The sequence below is a fragment of the Rutilus rutilus genome (genome assembly GCF_951802725.1).
Source record: "Rutilus rutilus genome assembly, chromosome: 12".
NCBI classification, from domain to species: Eukaryota; Metazoa; Chordata; class Actinopteri; order Cypriniformes; family Leuciscidae; genus Rutilus; species Rutilus rutilus.
This window is the reverse complement of record NC_140217.1, coordinates 38,758,730-38,775,307: the sequence shown is the minus strand read 5'-3', so window position 1 is coordinate 38,775,307 and position 16,578 is coordinate 38,758,730. Positions and strand designations below refer to the sequence as shown.

Genomic DNA, 16,578 nt, shown 5'->3' with positions numbered 1-16,578 from the left:
TTATTTACATTGTATTATATTTACATATGCTATATTTAATTTTTAAGTAGAGTTATTATTTTAATTGTTATTCATACAATATACATATATTTATAAATATAAACATATTTATATATTTGTGTATTTTAAATATATTTAAATATACAAATGTTTGTTACATTTTATTTTTAAGTGCAGTTTAATTATATCATTCAGTTATATTATTCTTTATATCTCCGTATATATATTTATAAATAGTTATATTTATAAAAATATATTACATAGATTTTATATTATTATTATTATTAATATTAAATCGATTTATATGTACATATATTTAGTTATTCTTACAATTATAATAGTTATTCTTTCAAAGGTAAGTCAATGAAAAAATATCATAATTGTACTGTCAAAATTGTATTACAAAAAAAAATACCAATTATCATTTTTTACTTTCTTAAAAATATCTCTTGGGCTTATTTCAATTAATATTTTTAAAATTTCAATGGTGTCACCATTAAATAACTTTTCTGTTTACTCTTGATCAATGATGGAAAATTAGTCTGCATATCCATTGAATTAAATACAATTTCATTGATTTCATTAAATATATTTTACTACATAATATTACGTTTTTTTTTTAAATAATAAGTGCTTAATTTTCTGTTTGTATTTGGAACTTCACAGACATAAAAACGAACGCTCAGATTATGCATAACAAATTAATAAGTCTGACATCAGAGCAAAAACAGCTTCAAATGAATAAAACACCTATAAAACAAAAGACTCAAATCAGTAAAAAAAATGATATATGCTTAAGTGTCAATAATAAATATAAAAGTGTCTTCATTACAGAGCTGGTAAGAGAAACCACTGCTGCCAGTAAAGCCCTGCTGGTGCCCAAGAACATCTCGGCCTTCCCATCGAACGGAGAGCGTTTCACAGAGGGTCACATCGACGTCTGGTGGATCGTTCATGATGGAGGCATGCTAATGCTGCTACCCTTCCTCCTCCGCCAGCACAAGGTCTCTTCTTTTCATCAGAATCATGGTCATATCATACAGCGGTTGTTTGCAGCTCACATGGTGACCGTTGTTGACATCTGTGGATGATGTTCTGTAGGTTTGGAGGAAGTGCAAGATGCGCATCTTCACTGTGGCCCAGATGGACGACAACAGCATCCAGATGAAGAAAGATCTGACAACCTTCCTGTATCACCTGCGCATCGACGCCGCAGTGGAAGTGGTGGAGATGGTAATCAATTGCATTCTGCGATATCGCATAAAAAACACTAGATAGAGACCAAGATGTGCTTAAATTCTAAAAAAGAGCATAAAAAAATAAGAAGACGTGTATGGAAGCTTGTTTCCGCCACTAAATAAAAATGAAAAAAGGTAATTACTAATAACTTTTTAGCTCACAATTCTGACTTTTTCTCAAAATTGCTTGTTATAAAGTAAGAATTGCGAGATATAAACTAGCAATTGTGAGAAAAAAGTAAGAATTGCGAGATATAAACTCACAATTGCAAGAAAAAAGTCAGAATTGCGAGATATAAACTCACAATTGCGAGAAAAAAGTAAGAATAGCGAGATATAAACTCACAATTACGAGAAAAAAGTCAGAATTGCGAGATATAAACTCACAATTGCAAGAAAAAAGTCAGAATTGCGAGATATAAACTAACAATTGCGAGAAAAAAGTAAGAATTGCGAGATATAAACTCACAATTGTGAGAAAAAAGTAACAATTGCGAGATATAAACTCAATTACGAGAAAAAGTAAGAATAGCGAGATATAAACTCACAATTACGAGAAAAAGTAAGAATTGCGAGATGTAAACTCACAATTACGAGAAAAAAGTAAGAATAGCGAGATGTAAACTCACAATTACGAGAAAAAGTAAGAATTGCGAGATGTAAACTCACAATTACGAGAAAAAGTACGAATTGCGAGATGTAAACTCACAATTACGAGAAAAAAGTAAGAATAGCGAGATGTAAACTCACAATTGCAAGAAAAAAGTCAGAATTGCGAGATGTAAACTCACAATTACGAGAAAAAAGTCAGAATAGCGAGATATAAACTCACAATTACGAGAAAAAATAAGAATTGCGAGATGTAAACTCACAATTGCAAGAAAAAAGTCAGATTTGCGAGATATAAACTCACAATTACGAGAAAAAAGTCAGAATAGCGAGATATAAACTCACAATTACGAGAAAAAGTAAGAATTGCAATATGTAAACTCACAATTGCAAGAAAAAAGTCAGAATTGCGAGATATAAACTCACAATTACGAGAAAAATTACGATTTGCGAGATATAAACTCGCAATTGCAAGAAAAAAAGTACGAATTGCGAGATATAAACTCGCAATTACGAGAAAAAAGTAACAATTGCGAGATATAAACTCACAATTGCAAAAAAAAAAGTATGAATTGCAAGATATAAATTCGCAATTGCAAGAAAAAAGTAAGAATTGCGAGAGAAAAAAGTACAAATTGCAAATTTTCTTGTACATTGTTTTGAAGTAGTTGGAGCAGAAGATGAAAAAGTGTTTATATTGGGGTCAGCTATTCCTTTATGAACTGTGGACTATGTTTTCCTTCTGTACAGTTTTATGAGTAACTCTATTGAAAGCTATTATTGCATCTCTCTCTCCTCAGCATGACAGTGATATCTCAGCGTACACGTATGAGAAAACCCTGGTGATGGAGCAGCGATCTCAGATCCTGAAGCAGATCAACCTCACCAAGACTGAGCGGGAACGTGAGGTAGACGTCTATCCTCAACTCTTTCACCCGTGATCGCTTGTAACAGAAAACCATACTTTATTCTATGTACAATTTCATTTAGACCAAGGATTCCTAAACATTTTCTTGTCAATCTTTGACCTAAATTCTCTTGAATCCTCCTGAGATTTTTAAGCTAATATTTTAATTATTTAACAACACATTCTCATGTTTACGGTTCTCTGATGACTAGGGGTGTAACGATACACAAAACTGACGGTTCGGTACGCCCCACGGTTTTGACATCTCGGTTCGGTTCGGTTCGGTTCGGTTCAGTGGGGTGGGGGGGTTTAGAAAGCTAAAATTGCTGATTCTTTTTTTTTACAGTGGTTTAATGAACAAATTCTGTCTTTGTCTTTAAATTAATTCAATTACAATTAAACTTTTCGCAAGGATAAAAAAAAGAAAAAAAGATCTGCTAATGCTGTAAACTATATAGGGAGCCCACACATTACTATAACCTTAAAGGTTAACAACAGAGCCTAGACTTTTAGCCTAATTTCAGATACTATTTATTTTTAGATATAATAATCAACACTCAACACATTGTATGAAAACATGTAAACTGCACATAAGGCAGTTTTCTCATTAACTTATGTTTTCTACTAATTTGTTATTGAAATATAAATATTTACACAGTTTAAAACTTTTTTTTAAATTTAAAATTTAATTTAAATTTAATTCAATTTAAAATTTAAAACATAGGCTTAAATAATCAAGAAATCAATCATTAACATGTTAAGTAAAATATATTATATAGGCTAATATAGTGCATTTATTTAGTGCAAGAGTTCATTTAGGAACCAACAAGCTGTGGGCACTGAATGACTTGCCTGAGGTAAATATAAGGCTATGTGACAAACTAAGACGTTTTATTGGCGTCTTTCCGCTGCTGAAACACTGATCGATTGATTACACAAGTTATGATGCCTTTCAGTAAGTATACTGTATCTTTTAACATACCTTCAGGTGTCCATTCATGTTTATTCTATAACTGAGGAAGAGAATCGCGTTTACTCGCGCTCCGCGCTGCCGCTTTAAATGTACAGTGATCTGTCACGCCACATCAAAGAGCGCCAAAACGGCATTTATTGTTCGAATTTCGTGATCAAATAGACAGAATTTGAAAGATTACACCTTGCTTATTGTCGAAAGAAATACGGAGCTTGCTATTATAGGGTGTTAATGGTGGTTAGGCTATAGAGCTGGTAAGTCCCGCCCCTTCCGTAAAACCCCGCTGGACCTCAAAGTTGAAAAACCGTCAATGCAAGTGAATGGGAGAAAATAATTATTTTCTGGTCCCGTTTGAATTTTGCCATGAATGTGAACATATGTTGTCTGTGAATTTTTTATATAACTTTTCGTGTAAAGAATGCTACAATAGGGTATATGTCGAACGTCGCATTACGAAACCGGAAAACAGAACGCATCGCTTCCGGTTCAGGTCTTTTGTATGTGCTTCTTGCATTTTTTTACTGTTTTACTCAAGATAACTTAAAAGGAGCGAGCAAAGATGATCATAACCAATGTCCCTCGCATGTGAAGATCGATATTTAAAAGTAAAAAAAAAAAAAAAATCTTCACACTAACGTTTAGATATTTAAATAGAATAAAACGCCAATAACAAAGTGAGATAGGTAGGTTAGCTGATTACCTTAAAATTCCATAGATATCGGCGTCAGTTCATACGGCTGTTAACACTTTCTATGACAAGCGGATGCGATGAGACCAGGTTTCCGGTTTCGTCATGCGACGTTCGACATATACCCTATTTAGCGTGTAAAAAGTTTGATACGGTTAGACTTTGTGTGAGAGCACTTTGTGGACTGCAACTCTCGCTGCTTTCGACGCGTTTGAAACGTCAACACCACTAGCACACGGACACTAGCTCACGGATCCCGCTAAACATGACTGTGTCTTTGGTGCACTTCACCGCCTTCTTTCAGGGAGAGGACAAAATCGTTGATGTTGGCGAAAACCACGGGTAAGTCAACTTTAGGGGGTGACGTCACATAGGCGACATGTAGTCTTTCTCGTTATGTCTTTTCCACAACTGCTAGCCGAATAATCATACCATATACTGTCAAACTCGTAACATGAAAAGTTATATAAAAAATTCACAGACAACATATGTTCAATTCATGGCACAATTCAAACGGGATCAGAAAATAATTATTTTCTCCCATTCACTTGCATTGACGGTTTTTCAACTTTGAGGTCCAGCGTGGTTTTACGGAAGGGGCGGGACTTACCAGCTCTATAATGCTGTATTCGTTGTTTGTGTACACATAAGACATGAGGTACATTGAGCCGGGGCAGCAGGGGGCGGGGCGTCCTCGGTACGCTATGAGAGTATCGCGATACGTATCGTTGGTGGTGTATCGCGGTTTTTCGGTTCGGTTTGAATATCGTTACACCCCTACTGATGACAGTTAATGGTCACATGACATACAGGTACACAAAATATTTTATCTTTTTTTAGTAAGTGTTTTATTGATTGTTTTTATTTTTAATTGATTTATTTTTTTATTAATTATTTTATTAATTCTTATTATTTATAATGAATTGCAATACTCTACAGTTTGCAGTTTGCAGCCAATGAAATCCATTTCACTGTAAAATGTAATTGTCCATAATTATAAACATTGATCATCAATCCTGGATTCATCACAGCAATATTGTGTTGCTTTACAGCCTTTTATAGTCAGAACAATGAGGGCATTATGATTAAACATGTTGCTTTACAAAGTTTGTGCATCAAAGTTAATTTAATGACAAAAGTCTTTCAATGTCATCTGTTAATTTCATAAGCTGAGAAAATTATTTATTATTATTATGAGAAAAGTATTTATTTTATTTTATTTTTTTGCTGGATACTTTTAATTCTAAACAGTAAAAATACTTAAAGTATTTCTCTGGACATTATGCAGATGAGGGGAACATCTCATTTACATAATATTATTACTTTGCAGTATACAATGCAGTTGCAGATATGTTTAATGAAGGCTGGTTATGCGTGACATCACTGCTGGTGGGCGGGGCCTCGTCTCAGGAATCTTCTCCATGTTTCAGATCCAGAGCATCACCGACAGCTCTCGCGGGTCGATCCGTCGTAAGAACCCGGCCGCGGTCACGACCCAGCTCAGTGTGACGGAGGAACCGGCGGCCAGCAGCAAAGAGGAGAAACCAGAGGAGGAGGTACAGCATGAGGAGCCAATGCTCATTTCAGTCTGTGCTTGTAATCTTCAGATATCTGAGTTAATGAATGACTTTACAGGTTTCATCTTACATGGCAATAGCAGCCACATCTCATGTGTTGAACATGCTGTGATCTGAACTTGACTGATTTGACTGATATCTCTGCAGTTCAGAGTAATGGACACGGCAGAATCCATCCATCCATCTCTGTCTCTCTCTCTCTCTCTGTCTCTCTCTCTCTCTCTCTCTCTCACTCTTTCTCTCTCTCTCTCTCTCTCTCAAAAGTTATTTTATATATTGTAAATGTTTTATTAGAAAAGCCATATTAAAGGAGAAGTTCACTTTTAAAATGAAAATTCTGTCATCATATACTCACCCTCATGTTGTTTCAAACCTGTATGAATTTCTTTCTTCTGCTGAACAGAAAGGAAGATATTTAGAAGAATATCAGTAACCAGACAGTTTTTGGGTCCCATTGACTTCCATAGTATTTTTTTTTTTTTTTTTTAAGAAAATTAAATCATTATTATAATTATAATTAAAACAATTAGCAACCGTAAATAATTATTTTAATTTTTTTTACTTTTTATTATTATAGCTGTAATAAATTAATTATTGGAATTTCATTTTTAACTTGTCTTTTAATTTCATTCTAAAAACCAAACCAAAACAATTAAGTATAATTAAAATGGAAGTAATCAGTAAATAAACAACTTTTTTTTAATTATCTGATTTTTTTATTTTATTTTTTACTATTTTTATTTATTATTATCATTAATTATAAATCAGTCATTTTCATTGTCATCATAATCTCATTTTTATTGTACTTATTTAATTGTATTTTTTTGCTATTTATTATTTTATTTTATAATTATGTATTAATTATTATCATTAATAATAAAGCATAGTCATTTTCATTGTCATTGCATTGTAATATTTATTTAATTATTTAATTATTTAATTTTAATTGAATATGTTTTGATTTATAATTTAAAAAATCTACATTTATTTAAAATCTTTTAATCTCTGAGCATTAACAGTTGTATCTTTTCCTTTTCTTTTGCCCTGACATTCTCCATATGTGCGTATGTGCCGGTCCTGCCCTCTCAGTCTGTCCCTGTGTCCCCGTCCCAACAGGAACAGCTCATTCATGACAAGAGCACCAACCCGCCCACCCCGGCCACTCCTCAGTCCCCCAGCGCAGACGCAGAGACCCCCGGCACGACCGTTCAGATGACCTGGACTGAAGCCAAGTGTGATGGAGAGAAGGCCAAACCTGTAGGAGCCACCACACCAGAGGCCATCAAAGACCTCTTCAACATGAAACCGTGAGTGCCGCAAGGCTTAAACCTGCACTCGGTTTTGCATTGCACACTTTTACACTCCTCTTTCTGTCTTTCTTTGTCATGCCACAGAGAGTGGGAAAACCTGTGAGTATAGATGCACCTCTGACTGCGATACTCATGTTAACACTCACTGATGTTGATGAATGTTTGTGAGCTTATCATCAATTGTTTTCAGAAACCAGTCCAACGTGAGGCGCATGCACACTGCTCTCAGACTCAATGAAGTCATCATTAAGAAATCCCAGGAGGCCAAGCTAGTCCTGCTCAACATGCCCGGACCACCCAAAAACAGAAGCGGCGACGAGAACTGTATCTTGATAAATGCTATGATCATCATTATTAGGGCTGCACGATATTGAAGAAAAATGCGATATCCGATAACTCATTAAATAATGCAATATTCGATACGATAATTATGGAAGCTTGTTTCTGCCACTGAATAATAAATAAATAATAATAATTGCGACTTTTTATCTCACAATTCTGACTTTTTTTCTCACAATTGCGAGATATGAAGTCAGAATTGTGAGAAATAAAGTCGCAATTCTGAGAAATAAAGTCGCAATTGCGAGATATGAAGTCAGAATTGTGAGAAATAAAGTCGCAATTGGGAGATATAAAGTCAGAATTGCATGATATAAAGTCGCAATTACGTGTTATAAAGTCAGAATTGTGAGATATAAACTATTCTGAGGTAAAAAGTCTGTCTTTTTTTCCTTAGAATTGGACTTTATATCTCACAATTCTGAGAAAAGATGTCAGAATTGCGAGATATAAACTCGCAATTATGTGTTATAAAGTCGCAATTGCGAGAAAAAGTCAGAATTCTGACTTTAAAAGACACAATTGCGACTTTATTTCACGCAATTCTGACTTTATATCTCGCAATTCTGACTTTATAAGACGCAATTGCGACTTTATTTCACGCAATTCTGACTTTATATCTCACAATTCTGAGAAATAAAGTTGCAATTGCGAGATATAAATTCGCAATTGCGAGATATAAAGTCGCAATTCTGAGAAATAAAGTCGCAATTGGGAGATATAAAGTCAGAATTGTGAGATATAAACTATTCTGAGGTAAAAAAATAAAATAAAATAAAAAGTCAGTCTTTTTTTTCCTTAGAATTGGACTTTATATCTCACAATTGTGAGTTTATATCTCACAATTCTGAGAAAAGATGTCAGAATTGTGAGATATAAACTCGCAATTATGTGTTATAAAGTCAGAATTGCGTGATATAAAGTCGCAATTGCGAGAAAAGTCAGAATTCTGACTTTATAAGACGCAATTGCGACTTTATTTCACGCAATTCTGACTTTATATCTCGCAATTCTGACTTTATATCTCGCAATTCTGACTTTATAACACGCAATTGCGACTTTATTTCACGCAATTCTGACTTTATATCTCACAATTCTGACTTTATATCTCGCAATTCTGACTTTATAAGACGCAATTGCGACTTTATTTTACGCAATTCTGACTTTATATCTCGCAATTCTGACTTTATAACACGCAATTGCGACTTTATTTCACGCAATTCTGACTTTATATCTCACAATTCTGAGAAATAAAGTCAGAATTGCGAGATGTAAACTCGCAATATTGATATAAAAAGTCGCAATTATCTTTTAAAATGTTTTATTCTGTGGCGGAAACAAGCTTCCATAGATAATGCTTAAAGTGTGTAAAATAAACTTAAATTATCTTTAAAATATATTTAGATTAATTTCACATTCTTTTTGTGATAAGAAAACATCCCTACGACTTCTGACAGTGAACAGCAGTGTTTTACTGTAGCATAAGAAGTGTTATTTTAACATCAGTGTAAACCACGGGGTTTAGGGGTTCAGGTTACCCTACATTAGGGTTATTAAACAACAGAAACTGAATAATCAAATGTAAAAATAAAAAAACGACTTAGTTTTTTACTGTATGAATGAAATATATACTGATTCTTATTAAAGCTACAAAAGTTATTCAGCCGAGAGCAGTGAGTGATTTTCTCTTTGTCTTTTGTTCATGACTGCAGTTATCGCAAGCCGTTATTATACATTTGCGATATTTCGATATATTGTGCAGCCCTAATTATTATTCATTTCTATTCCATTTTGGTGTAAAAACAATTCTAAAGTCAAAAAGGAGCTTTTGTTTTTAAAAGGTCTCATCAAGCATTATTGGATACAATGCAGATACACTACCTTTCAAAAGTTTGGGGTCAGGTTTTTTTTTTTTATTATTATTATTTAAAAAATGCAATTGATCAAAAGTGACAGTAAAGACATTTGTAATATTAAAATTTCCATTTCAAATAAATGCTGTTCTTTTGAACTTTCTATCCATCAAATAATCCTAAAGATTAATTTCCTCAGAAATATGAAACATCTCAACTGTTTTCAACACTGTTAATAATCATAAATGTTTCTTGAGCATCAAATCATCATATTAGAATGATTTCTGAAGGATCATGTGACACTGAAGACTGCAGTAATGATGCTGAAAATGCAACTTTGATCACAGGAAAAAAAAAAACATTTTAAAATATATTAAAATAGAAAACAATTCTTTTGAATCGTGAACATATTTCACAATATTACTGTTTTACTGTATTTTTTTAATCAAATAAATGCAGCCTTGCTGAGCAGAAGAGACTTCTTTCAAAGCATTAAAAAATATTTCTGCCCTCAAACATTTTTGAACAATAGTGTATTTCAGGAATACACATCATTTCCATACTGCGCACCATATTTACATACTGCAAAAGTAGTGTGTGTATCTTTTACAGCTCCTCTCCTTTCCTTGACTCTCCATCAATCAGACATGGAATTCATGGATGTTTTAACCGAAGGTCTCAACCGGGTCCTCCTTGTGCGCGGTGGAGGTCGCGAGGTCATCACCATCTACTCTTAAGAAACATGTCGACGTCACCCGACCCCATTTGCCCCCCCCCCCCTCCCCCCCCCCTCCCCAGTGTGACCCAAGCAATATCCCAGAATTCCCTTCAGTCAACCAGCTTCATTCGTTCTACTGGTCTGCCAAGCTCTCACTGGCCGAACATCGCTCTTGGCGCTACTCTCGTTCACACTTCACTGTTCAATGAAGTGCACTGTTGATGTCAGTGGGTATTTGTTCAATGCCCCCTCTGCTGTAGCTTTCCTGCATCATCTGTCAATCACTGCTCTCGCCCAATCAGAAGTGGGTTGGACTTGATTTGTTTATATTTATTTGTTTTAAAGAAGAGGATGCAGGATGGAACATGCAACGTCAGTGAAGAAGGATTCGACGTTCAGAACTACGCCAGAGATGCTGTGAAATCTTTCTGCTCTGGTAAAGAAAGATCTCCTGATAACCTTGGGGAAAAGATTTTCATGGTTTGAACTCGTTCCTATTGGTCTGCAGCTTCGTTAAATGTGAAAAGATTAATAATAAGTTTCTTTAAAAAAAAAAAAAACTAATGTGAACTGTGAAATGTGAAGTTTAAAGTCAACATGATATCAAACTATCCATCTTATTTTTCAACCCTCAATCAAATCTCTCGCCCATTTTTTTTTATATATCTTCCCGAGGTTCGCTTGGGAAGTGTGTCGTGTTACGGAAGTAAAATGGTTTGCGAACGGCATTTCACGTTGACTTTAAGCGGGTTCCTCTGCACAAAGACCTGTGTTTTCTGTATTTGTTTTGTCTCATCGACCTCCTCCATGTTTTTCGGTCGTTCCTAGCTATTCCCCTGCCAAATACAGTCACAATATGTGCCAAAAACCAGGCTGGCAGGGTGTGCGACTCTCTGCTTGACAGCAAAGCAGCGAGCAAGAGTCTATCAGTGTAACCGACACTGTAATTAGCAAAAGAATGAGCTAAAAAAAAAAAAAAAGACAGAGAAAGAAAAAAAAAGTACTCAGCCACTACAAGTAGTGTACATAGCGTATAAGGCATTATACAATATTGGTGTAGTATTTTTATTGTGAAATAACCGAAGATTCTGGTGAAAAAATGCTGTTGTCTTAAGGCCAACTCACACAACACCATCAGACGCCGACAGATTAAACCACGTCACTTCTCAGATAATCGAAATCCAATTCAGCATGTTCAATCGGCGAAAACAAGCTCCGCCAGCACTGATCCGACATAACCCGACCGAGTGTGTGACGGTGTGCTGTGAGTTGGCCTTCACAGGGTCAGGGTGTTTTGTGCGGCTCCAGGCTTCACTATGGCGGCTTGACGTGTACTACGGTACCGAACCTCCCCTTCCCAACAAGCACTCAACCTGCACTGACAGCCACTGTGTAACAAATGATTTAATGAGTCCGTGGATTCATTAAGTGTGTGTGTGTGTGTGAGTGTGAGTGTGAGTGTGTGTGAATTGCATCCTTGAGCAAATGAAAGTTGGCCATTTCTTTAGGTTTTTTTTTTCCCATTTTGCTATGAAAAAAAAAACCTCTCTGTTAGTTGCATTTACAAATCTGTATAAATTAGCTATATCATAGATCTATATCGAACTTGGTGAGGCGCACGGAAATGTCACAGAGCTATATATAGAGTATTCTCGCATCTGATTGTATTGCCAAACTTTGATTTCACTCGTGCCATATGAATGAAAATGTGAAATTGTCAATAGAAACAAATATTGATGACGTTGCCACTTTAAACACTAGTGTTGCATTCACTTTATTAGTTACTTTAGAGTTTCAGACTTTAAATTTCTTTAACAAATCATATTATATGATGGATCCGACTTTATCTAAAAGAAAGCATCCAAAATGGCAGTGGCTTTAACAGTTTAAGCTCCATTTTGAGATGTCATTTTGTGTTACTCTGCTGTTGCAGGAAGTGAATTTATGTGATTTTGAAGAAGTAGATTGCTGTCATTATCAACAAAGCCACATATGGATCAATTTTGGCGATGTGGGCTTTGCCATAGCAATGAATCATGTCTGAATCCATGAACATTTCAGAATAGACTCTCAGTTGTCGCTTTGGTAATTACAGTAATTCCGATGCGACGTGAACGCAGCATTAGATTGAGCTGTTATGACACTAGTAAAGCATGATGGATCAAATGACATCCATAAATCTGAACTCTATGCAGTGCGACTGTAATGTATTAGCCAAATCACAAAACAGTGAGATGCAAAATTATCCTCGGTCTTTATTTTGACCAGAGAAAAATAGTTAGATTAGTTTGTATTTTTGAGAGCATAATATATGTGAAATTGGGAAATCATATTCATTGCATTATTTATTTTTGTAGAGATATAGGCTATTTTATAGTTGTTTTTTACAGAAATACCAACAACTGCATATATATATATATATATATATATATATACACACACACATATACATATATATAGACATATACATATATATAATTAACTCACTGGTAAGAAAGTATATACAATAGTTTACAAAGATATTACAGATTACGTTATGTTTAGACATGGGGAAACCTCTCATAAGTAATGAATGCTGCTGCTAGTGTATGAATAGATATGGATTGTTCGTGTACATAGAGCGAAAGAATAAATATTTAAAGGTATATTTACGAGGGGAGGGGTTTACGCTGAGTTTGCATACACGACTTCAGCCTTATATAATCAGCTTTATCATGTTTTGTTTCTTTTAAATTTCCTCATTTCGTTGAACAGTGGTAATTTCAAGTGACGACAACGTTCACTGAATCTGAACAAAACGCAAAATGTGTATCGAAACGCCACATTTTTTTTAACGAAGTACTGCCTGCGTAGACTGAGCCTCTGATGACGTTTCGACAATTAGTTTGCGCGAAGATGTTTTTGACGAACACTTAACGATTTACTCCTGTTTGCATGGTGTGTGTCGGACACGTTTTGTTTGATTTTCGTAATGTGAAAAGAGCAATTCCTGGAACATTGTCAAGGCAGCTTTTTAAAATCGTTGCCACGATATCCAGGTCACGCGTACACTTATTAGATTAGAGAGTTGTTTTTGGCTTTGTATATAAAATCGCTCTTGAGACACTGTAGCTACAGGGTCGTCGTTCCCTGTTGTGTTTGTTAGGACGCTTTTAGTACACACCGGGAAAAAATGCTCAACGAACTTTTTTGTTTTTAACGGTAACGTGCAATATTTACTTTGACGGGAAATGGTATGTATGGCGTATTTTTAGTTGCTAGTTCGCCCATGAGTCTGCTTCTCGTTGAGTAGTCCTGAAACATGTAGTTCATCGGAGCGCTTCGTATGCTAGAGTGTGCGTCACATCTGTTCTATGGTGGCTGAGATAGAAATGCACTTTATACGAAATTAACGTTATTTACGTCCAGTGACGATTGAGTTGCCAGAATCACGAGCATGCCAGATCCATTTCAGCGCTGATGCCTCTAGCGGCGAGAGTGTGTGTGTCGCAGTAACATACTACCTGAACATTCAGATTTTATTATGCTGTAAAAAAAATTAACAAAAAAGTGCGTGTTTGCTGTTTATTTGGCATGAATTTCTAGCATTTCTTGTAATTTATTGAAAATGACAAAAACACTATACGTAGATGTAAAAAAAAGAAAAGAAAAATGAAGATATATTTCTAATACGAATCACTGAGTTGATGTGGTGACATTTCCCTCCCACTTTTCACCCCTTCACTGTTTCAAACCTACGAGCACTGTATCGATGTGATCACCGTATAAATATCGATTAAAGACTCTAAAGAAGCGCTTCCACTGCTGGGCTTGGCTCTATTCAAACTGACATTGGACACACCACATTCACAGTCTTATCTTTTTTCCTTTATATTCGCCATCTCACGATAAATGCCTGGCTTGTGTGTAGCAAAAATGAAATCAAGTGTTCTGTATTCCTTTGCCAAGGGATATCGAGGCGTTTCGACACATCTCGGAAACAAAAAGGGCTCTGAATAACAGTTCTGAAGTTTGACCTGCGCCACTGGATGTTCTCCCAAAAAAAAAACAAAAAAAAAACAATATGTGAATCTCGCTTTATTGTTTTAATCCTACGTTGTTGAAAATAAAGGTTGTTCGATGGTTCTTTAGTTTCAGGAAAGATCTTGCTATATGAAAAAGTTGGTATCGCAGGTTCTTCGGATCATTGGTTTGGTTTCTGGGTACTTTTTCAAGAGCTCAAAGGGATCGTTCACCCAAAAATGAAACATTTGTCATCATTTACTCGCCCTCCGAACCTGTATGAGTTTCTTCTGTTGAACACAAAAGAAGATACTTTGAAGAATGTTGATGACCAAACTGTTGATGGTCCCCATTGACTTCAATGAAAAGTCAATGGGGTCCATCAACATTCTTCAAAATATCTTCTTTTGTGTGTTTAACAGAAGAAACTCATACAGGTTCGGAGGGCGAGTAAATGATGACAAATGTTTCATTTTTGGGTGTACGATCCCTTTAAAATGGCACCAGACTGTAAAACCCTTTCGGTTCGTGTCGAAACCTTTATTTTCAAGAGTTTAGTCCCATGGCGTTTACCTCTGAGGTTTTGCTTGACATTCCAGTAACTTTGATAAAAAAACGAAACAGCTCTTCATGCATGTGAACGATCCGATCCGTCCACGAGCTCTGATAGGGTCCAAATGTTGAAATCTGAATCTAAACCATCTGAAGCAGTTGAAATAGAGCCAGGACCCGGGTCCGTTGTCCTGTTCAACGCATGCACATTATCCTGAACAAGCTAATATAAATATATATAAATATTTAAATGTTTTGTGATATACAGTATTACGTTCACGCCGGTTTATTTCAGTTGTTTTTTGATTGTAAATGTGTTTTATTTCTACCAGATGTTTGGTGTTCTTGTTGTGCACACTGATTTCTTTGGATCCACTGGTGTGAATGAATATCGACTGGTTAATGGGGTCTATTTTTATGATAGGTATTTTAGCCAAGACAAAGACCATTTTTTGCTTTTACTGCAGTTGTTTATTTAAAGAACTGATTACCAAAGTTATTTATGTTACCCTGGATATGTGCAAACTGTCATTCTAAATGAATTAAAAAGAAACTCGAGGGTCTGTTATGTTAAGCTGTAAAATCATTATTATTTGCTCCAGTTTCTACTCATGCCTTAAATGCACAAATTGGCAGCTATGTGTTAACGAATCTTCTACAAGTGCAATGCTTATGGTTGATTTATTTATTTATTTAAATCATGATTATCTCAAGATTTGTACTTAAATTAAACCACACTGACTATTTGCTACAATATTAAAAATATATATATAGTGACTCCCCTACTAATTTGATTGGACCATTTCTTATATATTTATATTTATGTATATTTATGCCTTTCTGCTTTATTACAGCATGGCTGCAAGTTAAGATATTGCTTAAGCAAACAATCTGAGACATCTATAAGTAAAATTAATAAACAAAAATCATGCGTTGTCTCGGCTTTGCTTCTTTGAACGGCTGATTTGCAGAACATGCGAGAGTCATCGACTGTTCAGTGATATTGCAATTAATTCTAGATCAGAACATTAGTTTTACATGGAAAAATGGCTGAATCCCTCAGGCTTGTTTTTGATTCATTTGAAATGAAAACATTTTGTATGAACATTTGAAAGGGAATGTAGTGGAGAAGAAATGATTTTCAGATCTTTCACAAGTAGAATTTTTTTGTCTGTTTTTCGGGGTTTTACGGTCATATTGCCATGTAGTGTGTTCCTGTGTGTTTTTCAGTGGTGTGTGTGTGAGTGTGAGTGTGTGTGTGTGTGTGTACAGTGACGTACACACAGCGGATCTGGGACCACATGGCAAGGGTGGACGAGGGTCCTGTAAATATAGTGTTGAGGTGTTTATTTTCTGTGTCAGTGTAAGTTGGATATTTTAAAAAGATAAATAATGAGTATTCTCTATTGTGTTTCATGGTACATAAAGAAAATAATGTAGTTTTATCTGACATTTCAAATGCTTTATCTCTATGGCTTCTGCAAAACTCCCATTCCATTTTATAGATTTGTCAGCACAAAATGCAATAAACGAATACCATTTTATTACGGATTTTTTGATGGAGTCTTTATTCCCAGAAAGTTCTTTCAGTTCAGGATCTGAGGTTCCTAACACTCGTTTTGGATGTCATTTATGTTACACACCTGATTCATATCATGAGGTCATTAGTATACAGACTCCCAGATCTGAACTGGCTGTGATTTAAAGACATTTTCCTGAGAGAAGTGCTGAAAATACATCGAAACAAACCGATTCACATCGTCTGGAGTCCAGTTTCCGCTCATGTTCTGATTCATTTCTCAGTCAATTCAA

At 35.2% G+C, this 16,578-nt stretch overlaps 1 protein-coding gene across 6 annotated transcripts in view; it reads left to right on the top strand.

Annotated features, from left to right (window-relative positions):
- slc12a5a (solute carrier family 12 member 5a) overlaps positions 1–11,177 on the top strand; it is a 156,910-nt gene extending 145,733 nt beyond the window's left edge. For 3 of the 6 annotated variants that reach the window (XM_084426432.1, XM_084426429.1, XM_084426431.1), the window contains 8 exons: positions 835–1,004; positions 1,102–1,233; positions 2,648–2,755; positions 5,846–5,971; positions 7,082–7,299; positions 7,387–7,401; positions 7,493–7,626; positions 10,140–11,171. In XM_084426432.1, the coding sequence (XP_084282558.1) occupies positions 835–1,004; positions 1,102–1,233; positions 2,648–2,755; positions 5,846–5,971; positions 7,082–7,299; positions 7,387–7,401; positions 7,493–7,626; positions 10,140–10,231 (995 nt within the window). In that variant the 3' untranslated portion in view covers positions 10,232–11,171. Of the gene's footprint in view, positions 1–834; positions 1,005–1,101; positions 1,234–2,647; positions 2,756–5,845; positions 5,972–7,081; positions 7,324–7,386; positions 7,402–7,492; positions 7,627–10,139 lie in introns of all 6 variants that reach the window. The other 3 variants (XM_084426430.1, XR_014629450.1, XR_014629451.1) reach the window with 3 other exon arrangements.
- The last annotated feature ends 5,401 nt before the right edge of the window (positions 11,178–16,578 follow it).